The following is a 14,280-nucleotide window of genomic DNA, read 5'->3' as shown; positions in this document are numbered from 1 at the left end:
CCCCATTCACACTTTCATCACCCTCCCCACCTATCATGCACACACACCTGCATTCTTCTCTAGAAATATTACTAGAAACACCACCATCCATCACCACTAAATGCAATTTAGGATTCCATGACCACTGTGGTTTAAATGTTTGTGTTCCTCAAAGTTTCATGGTGAAACTTAATCCTTACTGAGGTGGACTAAAAGGGTAAGCCTTCTGGGAAAGGATCAGGTCACAAGAGCTCTGCCCTCATGAGTGGGACTAATGCCCTGTAAGAGAGCCTTCAGAAAGCTGCCTGCCCTTCCACCTCTCCTGCCAGGTAAGGGCACATGCAGCCCTTTTTACCATCTGCACCACATGAGGACACATTAAGGCTGCACCACCTTGGAAGTAGGGAACAGCCCTCAGCAGACACTGAAATGCTGGCACCAGGATCTTGGTCTTTCCAGCCTCTAGAATCATGACAAAATTTATTTCTGTTCTCTATAAATTACCCAGTCTGAGGCATTTTGCTATAACAGCACAATGGACCAAGATAATGATCTAATATTACTTGATCTCCCTGGGGCAGCTCAGGGAAGCAACCATTTTTTCAGGCTTCCCTTTCTTTAACACTGGAACACAAGTCTCTCCTTATTCTCTCATGCTTCTCTTGGGCTCTGTCTCATCTCCACCACTCTTTCCTTGACTTCCCTTGCTATTGCCCTAAGCACTGTTCTCCCTGAGCAATCAGTGGAACTTTCTCTTGAGATGCACACCTACCCACCAGCAACTGCCACCAGAAATCTAAACACCCCTCCCAAGAAAAACCAAGAGTCTTCCCTTCCACCTGGTCTGGTGCAACCATAAACACAGGCCCACAGACCAGAGCTCCAGCCTCCTTCCTGGCCTTCTGACTCTCTGGCCACCAGTACTCAGCTACTTATCAAATGCAGTACCTTGTGCCCCTACCTCCTCTTCTCAAAACCACTAGTTTATTTAGTGTTCTCTTGCCAGTTGCAGACTCTTCCATCTAAAAATCCGCTGTGTGAAAAGCCTAGGTACTTCTGAGCAGCCTGTGTCCCTGAGATCTGTGGTGCCTGGAGGTTCCTCGAGAAATCACAGGGTCACCAAGGCAGACAAAAATTATCTCAATGACCTTTGAGGATGTGGCTGTGAACTTCACCCAGGAGAAATGGGCTTTTTTGGATCTTTCCCAAAAGAACATTTACAGAGATGTGATGCTGGAAGTCCTCAGAAACCTGGCTTTTATAGGAAACAAATGGGATGAAGAGAACATTGAAGATGAGATTGAAAATTCTGAGAGCATTCTAAGGCACATCACATCTTACTCTGGACAAAAATGCTACAAGCATGAGAAATGTGAAGAGAAGCCATGTGAATTTAAACAGTACAGGCAATCCCTGGATTCTCTCAAAAGTGTTCACACACAAATGTTAACACAAACTGTAGATGGACCATATGAAAGTACAGTACGTGGGAAAGTCTTCAGTTGCTCCAGTGACATTCAAAGGCATAAAGACACTCATACTGGGTGGCAACCCTATGACTATCAACAATGTGATGAAGCCTCTTCTACTCCCACAGGTGTTCAAAGACACATGAGAACACACAGTGGAGGTCAACCTTTTCAATGTGAGGTACATGGGAAAGCCTTTCATTTCTCCTTTTTATTTAGCAGACATGAAAGAACTCATTCTGGAGAGAAACTGTAAATGTAAACAAGGTGGTCAAACCTTTATTTCACACACAAGTCTTCAAATGTACAGGATCACACACACAGGGAATGCACGTTCCAAATGTAAGGCATGTGGGAAAGACAGTGCTTATCCCAGTTTACTTAGAATACATCAGAGAACACATACCGGAGAGAAGCCCTATGAATGTAAGCATGTGAAAAAGCCTTTACTCAGTCCTATGGCCTTCACTCACAGGACAAACTTCATACTGGAGGAAAACCCTATGAATGTAAACAGTGTGGCAATGCATTTGCTAGTTCCACTACCCTTCACAAATATGGAAGAGTACATATTGGGGAGAAGCCCTATGAATGTAAGCAGTGTGGCAAAGCCTTTGCTACACCCAGTCTCCTTTACTTACATGAAAAAACTTATACTGGAGAAAAGCCCTATGAATGTAAGCAGTGCAGCAAAGCCTTTGCTAGATCCAGTGACCTTCAGATTCATGGAAGAACACATACTGGAGAGAAGCCCTATGAGTATAAGCAATGTGGCAAAGCCTTTGCTACATCCACTAACCTTCGGATTCATGGAAGAATGCATACTGGAGAGAAACCCTATGAGTGTAAGCAGTGTGAAAAGCCTTCACTAGGTCCTCAGGCCTTCAGACACATGAAAAAAATTTATACTGGAGAAAAACCCCATGAATGTAAGCAATGTGGCAACGCCTTTGCTACATCCAGTTCCCTTCAGATTCATGGAAGAGCACATACTGGAGAGAAGCCTTATGAATGTAAGCAGTGTGGAAAGCTTTTGCTACTTCCAGTCACCTTCACATTCATGGAAGAATGCATACTGGAGAGAAGCCCTATGAATGTAAGCAGTGTGACAAAGCCTTTGCTAGATCCAATGACCTTCAGATTCATGGAAAAATCCATACTGGAGAGAAGTCCTATGAGTGTAAGCAGTGTGGAAAAGCATTCACTCAGCCCTCTAGCCTTCACTCACATGAAAAAATTCATACTGGATAGAAGCCCTATAAATGGAAGCTTTGTGGCAAAGCCCGTCCTAGTTCCGGTGACCTTCAAAGACATGGAAGAACACATACCAGAGTGTGGTGAGCCGTTCCTGCGGACTGTGGTTGCCATTACATGATGGCGCTGGCTCCGTTGTGGTCTGTGAAGGACAACTCCATATCAAAGAGAGTTGGCGTGTTCCCAGCTCCTTATCAGAGAAAGTTGGCATGTCATTTTCTAGCACCCTGTGAGAAGGGTACACGTGGCAGCTTTGCATTGGGGTTCGAGGTGCTTTATTAAGGCTGGGAGGGGCATCCAATTATTATTCCGGGTAGTAGAAGAATCATTAGAAGAATATCAAGGGCCTGAATAAACTGCTGAAAGAAGATTCCTGAGTCGCGTCTTCCTTGCGGGCAAGGGGGTCGTGACAAGTGGTGCCGAAACCCGGGAGAAAAGAAACAAAGAAACACCCAGGAACCAGAACTTTCAGCAGTCAGGGAGGCGCGCCGGTAAGTCCCAGGTAAGGTGGGACCCGCTGTTAAAAAGCGGAGGCTCCTCTATACATAAAGAGGGAGCATTAAAAGGTACCTGCTCCTCTGTAAAAAGAGAGGGCGTTACATCTCATAGCAATTGCACTCTGTATTTTCGTTTTTGTTTTCTGTGTATGTTCGTTTTGTTTTGTGTACTTTCACTTTCGATTTCTGTGTTTTCTTGTGTTGCGTCATGGGTGCCGTGACTTCAAGTCCACTTCTTCTGGCCTTAGATGGCTTTTTACGTTCCAAGGGACTGGAGGTGAAGCATCGCACCTTGGAAAAATTTTTACAGAGGGTGGATACAGCTGCACCGTGGTTTGCATTTTCAGGCAGCCTCACTACACCCAGCTGGGATAAATTAGGCAAAGACCTTGACTTTGCTCGTGAGCAGGGCATGCTAGAGGGCGGGGTGATACCCCTCTGGAAGATGGTCCGTAGTTGCCTTACGGATGGCAGATGCCAAGAAGCGCTTGTTAAAGGGCAAGAGGTTTTAGAACAATTGCATGAAGAAAAATCAGAAACAACAGAGAGTAAAGTGTCTCAGGAAGAGGGGAGTGTGCGGGGTGTGGAGAACCGGAGGAGACTGTATCCAGATCTCAGTGTGCTGCGCACGCCCCCATGCGAAAGTGGGTCAGAGGTAGAAGATAATGAAGAGGAGGAGCTGGAGACGCTGTCTCGGCAGCTAGGGAGTTTAGGTACAGGGAACAGAGATAAGCAAGGGCTCAAGAACGGGCGGCCTCCCGATCCGCCTCCGTATGGCGGGGGTGTTTCGGGCTGCCGCTGCTTTCCTCTGTTTCTCAGGGCTGGCATATCATTGCTATTGACATTAAAGACTGTTTCTTTTCTATTCCTTTGCATCCTAAGGACTCACAGCGTTTTGCCTTCACCCTTCCCTCGTGTAATCACGAGGAACCAGATCAAAGGTTTGAGTGGGTTGTTTTACCACAGGGAATGTCTAACAGTCCTACGATTTGCCAGATGTATGTAGGGAAGGCACTCGCACCTCTCAGACAACAATATCCTTCCATTAAGATTATTCATTATATGGATGATGTATTATTGGCAGCCAAATTAGAACAGTCAGTTTATGAGGCCTATAAAGACTTGGTGAAGTTGTTAGCTCAGTATGGATTACGTATTGCACCTGAGAAGGTTCAAACAGGGGATTCTATTCAGTATTTGGGAGCAACGATTGGATATGACATGTTAAAACCACAAAAGGTTACTATAAGAACTCAAGATCTCCAAACTTTAAATGATTTTCAAAAACTGTTGGGAGATATTAATTGGATCAGAGGTTATTTACATATTCCTAATATCGTGCTCCAGCCTTTGTATGCTATTCTTAAGGGTGATCCAGATCTTACTTCCCCTCGTACCCTCACTAAAGAGGCCAGAGCGGCCCTTATAAAAGTAGAAGAAGCTATACAACATGCTACTCTATGCAGGCTCCAGAGTGATAAACCTTTCCAGTTATGTGTGCTTGCCACTATGCGGCAGCCTACTGGAGTACTGTGGCAAGATGGGCCTTTACTATGGATCCACCCACATGTATCCCCAGGAAAATCTTTAGAATACTATCCTGATGCTGTTGCAGCGTTAGCACTTAGAGGGATTCAACAGAGCATTCAATTTTTTGGACAAGCACCTTCTTCTCTTATCATACCCTATTCTAAAGCTCAAATTAATGTTTTGTGTGCTACTCTGGACAACTGGGCCATTCTATGTTGCTCGTTTCAAGGGGATATTGATAATCATTACCCTTCTCATCCATTACTCCATTTTGTTAAAGAGCATCCTATCATTTTCCCTAAAGTAACTTCACCCACTCCAATTCCGGGGGCTGTTAATATTTTTACTGATGGCTCTAAGTCTGGAATGGGAGCTTATGTGATTAATGACTCTCCTCCTGTCCAGCATCAATTTGCTCCTGGAAATCCACAATGGGTAGAACTACAAATTGTCATTGAAGTTTTTAAACAGTGTTCTTTTCCTTTCAATCTCATTTCGGACTCCATCTATGTGGTGCAGGCGCTCAAAATTCTGGAGGCTGTAGGAGCTATTAGTGACACCCATGCTGTGTCTGCTTACTTTAATCAGCTTCAACAGCTTATCCGTAGCCGTACTGCCCCTTTCTATCCAATGCACATTCGGGCTCACGCCTCTCTTCCTGGCCCGTTATCACAGGGTAATGCCTGTGCTGACTCGGCAACTAGAAGCCAGTTGGTATGCTTGGCCTCCTCCTTAGAAGAAGCTAAATTGTTTCACCACAACTTTCATGTCAATGCTATGACACTGCGCAGACGTTTTTCCATCTCCAGAGCAGATGCTCGTCAGATAGTATTACAATGTCCCCATTGTGTCACATTTCTTCATCCTCCTACTTATGGTGTAAACCCACGAGGATTGAAGCCATTGGTCGTCTGGCAAATGGACGTAACTCACGTGCCTGACTTTGGTAACCTCAAATATGTACATGTTTCTATTGACACATACTCTGGAATTATTCATGCTTCTGCTTTATCGGGAGAAAAGGCACGTAATGTTATTACTCATTGCTTAGAGGCATGGGCAGCATGGGGTGCACCTGCATCCCTTAAGACTGATAATGGACCTGCTTATACTGGCAGACAGTTTACATCTTTTTGTTCTACTATGGGAGTACAACTTGCTCATGGGTTGCCTTACAATCCTCAAGGGCAAGGCATTGTTGAACGTGCCCACCGCACCTTAAAAGAAACCTTAGAAAAACAAAAAGGGGGAATAGGAGTTGACCACACTCCTAAAGAACGCCTGTCCTTAGCTCTTTTTACCATTAATTTTTTGAATTTGGATATTCATGGCCGCTCTGCGGCCGATAGACATGTGTCCCCTCAGCCCTCTGTGACTGGCTATGTTAAGTGGAAGGATGTTCTTACGGGCCAATGGAACGGCCCTGACCCCGTGCTGACATGGGCACGAGGATCTGTATGTGTTTTTCCCCAGGATCGCACGGAGCCGCTGTGGATCCCTGAACGCCTGACAAGAAGAGTCTCGAGATCTACTAACCAGCAGCAGGAGGTGCCACAACAGTCCCATGATGAGGAGCTTCATTCTGATGAGTGCTCTGGCTCTGATGCTGGTGCCAACGGTACAGATGGCACCAATGCAGTGGTGGGCAGTGGCACGGGCATGGCCAATGCCAATGCCAGTTCATAGTAATTCTAGTGTCCTCCCCACTCTTTTTTCTACCTCATGTGAGATGTCTGCTCCTTGTACCTCTCCTAGAGGGGACATGGAAAATATTTTTAATCAGTCTCAAGTTAATCTCACAGGAGTTTTTTGTTTCAGTCTTGGGAACACTAATTGTATTAGCCTTAAGACTAAAAATTTGACTAACTGGGAGGACCCATTGCGGTCCAGTCGAGTCTCAGGGAGTATTCTTAGTGCTGTATTGAGCCAAGTAGTTTCAGGGAAGCAATCAGGCTCAGGGACCCCCGCAACTAGCTCTGTTTTAAACATAACTACTTTAGCTATTATCTCCGAGGTATTAATCCCAATGCCTCCTTCTTCTAATAGTACTTGCTATGCCACTCATTTCAAGGCCTCTCCCTACTGTACCCCTAATTTTGGTTTTCCCCCGACATTTACGCCTTGTCAGGATCATTCTTGGGAGAAACATCAAGTTGCTAAAGGTTTCTCCTTTTCCCCCCCTCTGAAGAGATATGTTTATAACTTTAACAACAATGCCAACTCCTCTACAGGAACAGGTTGGTCCTGGTTTCAATGGCTAATTTCCAATGAGAAGGGGGCTTCAGCCGATATTTCCGCATTGGCTCAATTACTAGGAGCCAAAAGTTGGCTGGCTAATGTTTCTGGCACTACTAAGGAGAGTGAACGAGGTAATAGGCTTACATCTGTTTCGTTCAACTCTCTGTTACATTATGCCACGTTGCCTCCTGCAATGGTCTGTATCCAATCCCCGTTCCTGTTCCTTTTAGCTAATCACACCTCATCGGGGATGCTGGATTGTTCTATTATTACCTGTTTCTTATCTGAGTGTTGGAATGGTTCTTGGACTGTAGCAGTAATTATGGAAATTCCAACTTTTGTCCCAATCCCAGTCACTGCGGATCCAGATAAATTTCCTATTGTAGAGCTACTTAGAGTCCGCAGAGATTTTGGAATCACAGCAGCTATAGTGACAGCCGTGGCAGCATCTGCTGCTGCAGCGGTTACGGCCGGAGTAGCCATGGCCAGTCAAGTACAAACTGCTGCCACTATTAATCAAGTTGTTCAACAAACGTCCACTATACTTGAATCGCAAAATGCGATTAATCAACATATTTTGTCAGAGATTTTAGCTACCAACCAAAGAATAGATTTTCTTCAAGCTCAGGTAGAAGAATTGGCTGACCTAGTACTTTTAGGCTGCATTGACCAACGTGCACATTTATGTATAACCTCTGTCAGATTTAATGATTCCAGGAATGCTTCCCGCATCATTGGTGGATATCTGGCCGGAAATTGGTCCATGGAAGCGGAAGACATGATCCAGTCTCAACTAACCCAGATAGCTGTCTTGAATAGTACCCGTGTCGATCCCGTGACTCTGGGTCAATTCACCAATTGGATATCTTCTGCCTTTTCCTTTTTTAAAGAGTGGGTGGGAGTAGGCATTTTTGGTGCACTGTGTTGTTTTGGTATGTTCCTCTGTTTGTGGTTTCTCTGTCGCCTTAAGGCTCGTAGTGCTCAAGATAAGGCTATGATCATACAAGCTCTTGCAGCTTTAGAAACTGGCAACTCGCCACAGGTCTGGCTTGCACATCTTAAGCACTAAACTTTTGACATGGTCATTGCACCCCAAGTTATTATAACATTGCACTGGGATTGACATGTCTTTCCTCGTTATTCTCTTAGTGTCAGAAAGCCCTTGCACTCTGCCGGTCTTGCTACCATTGCACGCAGATGGGTTTCTACACTAGTGCCTTTGACATGGTCGTTGCACCCCAAGTTATTATAACATTGCACTGGGTACGACATGTCCTTCTTTTGTCTTTCTCTTAGTGCTGGAAAGCCCTTGCACTCTGCGGGTCTTGTTGCCATTGCACGCAGAAGGGTTTCCACACTGGTCTTTATCTATCACTTTAAAGTCCGTGCCTTTCTTTCAGGGTGCTGCCAACTTGTTTGTAGTTGTACCTCTGCATGGCCACAGTTCAACCTCAGCTATTCCCTCTTACTCACCATCGTCACGATACAGGATGCGAGGCAAGGCACTGCACTTGAGTGATCCATTGAGAAGAGGGACCTCAAGGGGAGCATGTCCTATTGCATGCGGGTTTGACGTGTCTCCGCCCCGCCCCACGAAAAAAGGCGTCGGCTGATATGGTGTCAGGTCTGGGGAAGGCGCCCCCTGGGGCTGGCCCATACTATGCAGCCACTTTTGCACAGTGGGATAGGACCTCTACTCTCGCCTGTATTGTCTTAGTGAAACAAAAAGGGGGAGCTGTGGTGAGCCGTTCCTGCGGACTGTGGTTGCCATTACATGATGGCGCTGGCTCCGTTGTGGTCTGTGAAGGACAACTCCATATCAAAGAGAGTTGGCGTGTTCCCAGCTCCTTATCAGAGAAAGTTGGCATGTCATTTTCTAGCACCCTGTGAGAAGGGTACACGTGGCAGCTTTGCATTGGGGTTCGAGGTGCTTTATTAAGGCTGGGAGGGGCATCCAATTATTATTCCGGGTAGTAGAAGAATCATTAGAAGAATATCAAGGGCCTGAATAAACTGCTGAAAGAAGATTCCTGAGTCGCGTCTTCCTTGCGGGCAAGGGGGTCGTGACACCAGAGAGAAGCTCTATGATTGTAAATAATGTGGAAAAGCCTTTGTTATATCTGCTCAGTTTCACTTACATGAAGGAACCCACAGAGCAGAGAAATCATACTCATAAAAACAATTGGCAAATTCTTCTGTTAATAATGTTTCACTAATTAACATGTAGTAAATTTTCTGGAGAAAAATTCTTTGAATGTGAAATGTGGTAAATCAATATTTCTTGTCAAATTCAAAGAGAAGAAAGTACTAATGTTGGGAGTCGCCCCGGATCCAAAGACTAACTTCCCCATCCCCCAAGAAGAGCTGTCCAATGGTGAGCCCTGCTAGCTCACCTGATCCTGCCATCCAATGGTGAGCCCCACTGGCTCACATGATCCTGCTGTCCAATGGTGAGCCCTGCTGGCTCACATGATCCTTACCCACCAATCAGACTAGCCCTGCTGGCTCACATGATCCTTACCCACCAATCAGAAACCACCCCAGCCAACTGTCAAACCGTTCAACCATTAAACTGTCATAACTGTCATAACTTGTCAAACGGCCCCCTGCTCTATAAATATGCAGAGCTGTTCCTCAATAAACGGGCATTTTCTCCGACGGCAAGCCTTTATCGTTCTTTCAGTACTCACATGTCTGAATCAATAAATCAATCAATCTATCTATTGTACTAGGGATTTAGTCTGGTGTTCCTTTATCACTGAGCCACATCCCTTTTCCTTTTTGAGACAGAAACTTGCAGAGTTCCCTAGTGTCTTCCTAAGTTGCTGATTCTGGCTTCACATTTGTAATCCTTCTGCCTCAGCTCCCTGAAATCTCTGGGATTAAGGGCATACACCACCACATCTAACTGAATAATGCTTTAAATGGAAAAAAAATTAGAAAATCATTCTATTTTTCCTGGTGCCTTCAAAGCTATTTCACTCACACTGGAAAACAAATTCTCAGAATGTGAAGGATTGGATACATCCTGTCAGCTTCCCATCCCACCCCTGCTTTCCTTCTCATATATGAAAATAATTATGGAGAGAAGCCCTGAGAACGTGAGAAATGTGGGAAGTCTTCTAATTTTCCCACTTTTTCCGTAGGACTGGGAAGATTCTTCTTGAAAGATTCATGTCAAATTGAATAAACTGTATGCAAGTAAGAAATACAAAGGGCTTAGGTGTTCTAGTTTTGTTTAGTTGTATGAAAGGACTCATACTGTATAAAATCTTGTGGTTAAGCCATGCGGGGCAGTATTCATCTTTCACAGTTTCCTCTAAAGACTTAAAAGGATTCTATATCATGGAAAACCTTTCTTCTCTTTAAACAATGTGATGACACTTTCACCTTTCCAGGTTCATTTTGAGTATCATGGGAGAACTCACTCTGGAGAAAAGCCTTGTATACAAAAATGTCATGAGATTCTCAGTTGTTTCACACGTACTCATCAAACTTGAGGGAATTTTTTACTTTATTCTCTTTTACTTGTTTTGGTACCAGGAATTAAGGCCAGAGATACTTAACCACTGAGTCATGCAGAGAATCAGATGTGACTGCATTATTATTAATGTCCTTGATGGAGTTTGCCTGCAAACGGGATATTCTGTCAAGGCATAGATAGGTAACAGTGGACCTGCTTGAACGAGATGTCTGCTATCCTTGGGAGGGCCTGCTCGAAAATGAGAGGTTCCTTCAAGGTTTAGATAAGGTAACAGTGGACATGCTTGAAAACAAGGTGTCTGCTGTCCTTGGGAGGACTTGCCTGCAAACGGCATGTTCTGCCAAGTGGGTCAAGTGGGCTAGGAGGGTGCTGAGAAAAATTTTATTATCTGTTCTTAACAAGAGCAGAGCTCAGCATACTCCAGGCCGAGAGTAGATTAGCCATGAGAAGCCATGATTTATTGATGTTGGAAGGCTGCCTTCTTTGTTCACAATACTATAAAAAGATTGCTTGTACACAATAAAGGACTTTTTTTTCTGCTGCTGCTTTGCTTGCTCTGCTTCTTCTTTCTTTTCCCATGCTGACCTGCACATGAATTACTGCAACATTTGGCGTAGTCGGCAGGATCCAGCACCGAAAGGGTAAGCACCCCGGGTATGTGGGAAACTCACTGTATGGACTGGAAATTTCACGTTAGATGTATCCCATTCCTCTCCTTTTGAAATACATCTGCATAATAATCTGACTTATTTTGCTTCTACATGTGTTAAATTCCCTTATTCTCTTATGATTGGAAACTGGGAATGGAATGTAACTTGGGGAACAATATCTTGTATAGACTGTTATCTTACTCAATGTGTAAATAGAATTGGGAATTAATAGAAATTAATAATTATTCTTTAGTTATTGTTAAAGCTCGCACAGAATTGTGGGTGCCTGTTAATTTGACTCATCCTTGGTCTGATTCACTGTCTGTTACTCATTTGTACAATGCTGTTCAAGTTTTGTTACATCGCTCTCGACGATTAATAGGAATAGTTATAGCTTCAATCCTTGCAGTTGCTTCTGTAACTGCCACTGCTGCAGTAGCTGGCGTTGCTTTACATCAAGGCATTCAAACTTCGGATTTCGTGAGAACATGGCATCAAGATGCTCATTTATTATGGCAACAACAAAAGGACTGACTCTCAATTGGCTACAGATGTGATCAATTTACAACACACTGTTTCCTGGCTTGGCGATCAAGTGACTATCTTGGCTACCAGAAGTGTTCTGAAGTGTGACTATAAAAAGATTGCTTGTACACAATAAAGGACTTTTTTTTTCTGCTGCTGCTTTGCTTGCTCTGCTTCTTCTTTCTTTTGCCATGCTGACCTGCATGTGAATTACTGCAACAGAGTCACATCCCGGTTTTTTTTAATTTTTTTTTTCAAATATTTAAACATGGTCCCACTGAATTGCTTAGGTCTTCACTGTGTTGCTGAGGTTGAGTTGGGAACTTGTGATTCCCTTCTTCAGCCTGCTTTTTCACTGGAATTAGTCATGCAATTTCTTCAGCAAAGAACCTTTCTTGTCTATTCAGGGGTAATGAAAATGCACCCTGGAGTGGATGTAGGGACTGTTTCAGCATGAAGATGTGAATGCAACATGTTTCCCTTGATTAAATATCTCTTCTTGTTAGATTTAATTTTTCTGTATTTTAAATTTTTTGCATCTGTAGCCATCTCTCACAAATTATGACATAATCTTATATATACTGTGCCTGTATGTGTGTGCAAAATTTAGTGTGTAGTATAATTTTGTACATAGAAGTGTGTTATAGAATAGTACACAAGATTCATTGGTAAAATGTATCAATCCTTATTTGCAGCATTTTAATTTTTTTTTTAGAGTTTTCATTTCCCTACTTCCCTTGAGTACATTTTTTCTCATATTGTTCTTTTTTTTTTTTCACTAAAGTTCTTACCAAATAAATTATGTAACTCTAGTCTCATAATTAAAAAACTTTTTCCAGGTCAAAAAAATATCATCTGAGAAACTCTACAATGCAATCTACCTCCCCTACAGGATGATAGGCAACTAACTTCTTTTTTTTTTTTTTTTAAAGAGAGAGTGAGAGAGGAGAGAGAGTGAGAGTGAGAGAGAATTTTTTTAATATTTATTTTATTTAGTTCTCGGCGGACACAACATCTTTGTTGGTATGTGGTGCTGAGGATCGAACCCGGGCCGCACGCATGCCAGGCGAGCGCGCTACCGCTTGAGCCACATGCCCAGCCCCCAACTAACTTCTTAATGGGGTTCACAAAGTCCTCTATGATGTGTTCCCTACCTATGGCTCTGGCTTCTTTTTTTTTTTTTTTTTCTTTTCTTTTAAGACAGCATCTTGTTAAATTGCGGAGGCTGGCCTCCAACTTGTAATGCTCCTGCCTCTGCTTCCCAGGCGTACACCACCACATCCGGCCTCACTTCTTAAAATACACTTCCACCACCACCATTAAGCCCCACAACTCTTCATTCCAGCAATCCTAAAGAGCCCAAATTTCACCAACACAGCAGCTCATCTGATGCTTCTCAAATGTGTACTCATGGCTCCCTTCACGAACTGGCTGGTCAGTCCTCTTCCAGCACATTCACCTTCCCAAACTCCGTTCACAAACCTCTTTTCCACTGGGCTGATGGTGCGTGCCAGTCATCCCCGCTACAGGTGCGGATGAGGCAGGGGGACTGCAAGTTGGAGGCCAGTCTGGGCAACTCAGCGAGACCTTGCTTGAAATGAGAAATGAAAATGGAAAGAGGCAATGGGTGGGAAGCCCGATGCCACCACAGGGAAACACGACAGCTCTGCAGCTCTGCAGCACGCCCACACTTATCCGCCGCCGGCTCCCCGCCGAGCCGGCAGACCCCCGCACCCTGTCTCCGTACTCGGCACCTGCCGCGGGCCCACAAACCCAGGACAATCGGACGAGTTAACCGACAAGTACCCAAGACGCAGTGACCGCCAGCGGGACAAGCTGGAGGGCAATGACCATCCGCCAACTAGAGGCTTGGCGGGCGGGAAGCCGACTGCAGGAGAGCAGCCTGACGGCCAGCAGCGCTCCCTCCTCGCAGGCCCGGCGCCTGGCAGCCTTCCCGGGATGAGTGGAAGCCCCACTCACCCAGACGGCGGCCGTGCAGATCCTACCGGCCACGCCCAGGAGGCCGTGGGGCAAGGGCACCCGCGCGGGCTCCGCAAGCCGCACAGCAGGCGCAGGCCCTGGGCGCCCAAGACCGCACAGGGATCCGGCCGCCTGCGACAGGCCCCGCCCTGCCCCGCGAACGCACGGGAAGTGCGTCATGCAGCCCAGCACTCGGGGAACTACAACTCCCGTAGGCTTCTGCGCGGGGCTGCACGGGGGATGCCAGGAGCCTCAGCGGCGATGGCCCGGTCCCTCACCCTGGGATCGCAGGGGTTCTTGACACCCCTCTACTTGTCCCCGTTAGTGACGTTCTCATGGACGAAAAAGCGAAAGACGGCCGTCCGCGAGTTTGGGGAGCGTCGGTCTTCTCGGAGGAAATACCTGGAAGGCCGAGAAGACGCCGGCCAGCCTCGCTCTCAAAACGCCTGGTCTGAATAGACTTCTTTTTCTCCCAACCAGGTCCCTGAATTTTAACAGAGCGAGTGGGCTTCTCTCAGCTTCAGAACCCTGTGGGTGGGCCCGGTGCCGGGCAAGTGCTCTACCATGAAACTACACCACAGCCCCTAGATCCCATCGGCTCTGGAGGCTGAGACAGAATGGCCACTTGGAAACTAGCCTCAGCAATTTAGAGAGGCCCAATCTCAAAAAGTAAA

General features: G+C 45.4%; 1 protein-coding gene and 1 pseudogene across 1 annotated transcript in view; one reads left to right on the top strand and one right to left on the bottom strand.

Annotated features, from left to right (window-relative positions):
* The first annotated feature begins 253 nt into the window (after positions 1-253).
* On the top strand, positions 254-1,628 carry LOC144368328 (zinc finger protein 124 pseudogene; annotated as a pseudogene).
* Positions 1,629-12,581: 10,953 nt separating this feature from the next.
* Positions 12,582-14,280, bottom strand: part of Znf10 (zinc finger protein 10) — a 37,627-nt gene continuing 35,928 nt past the window's right edge. Inside the window, exon 7 of the mRNA XM_078039514.1 lies at positions 12,582-13,217. Within this exon, the coding sequence (XP_077895640.1) occupies positions 13,204-13,217 (14 nt within the window). The 3' untranslated portion in view covers positions 12,582-13,203. The remainder of the gene's footprint in view (positions 13,218-14,280) is intronic.

The sequence above is a fragment of the Ictidomys tridecemlineatus genome, chromosome 2 (genome assembly GCF_052094955.1).
Source record: "Ictidomys tridecemlineatus isolate mIctTri1 chromosome 2, mIctTri1.hap1, whole genome shotgun sequence".
Lineage (NCBI taxonomy): Eukaryota > Metazoa > Chordata > Mammalia > Rodentia > Sciuridae > Ictidomys > Ictidomys tridecemlineatus.
This window is presented reverse-complemented; position numbering and strand designations above follow the sequence as displayed.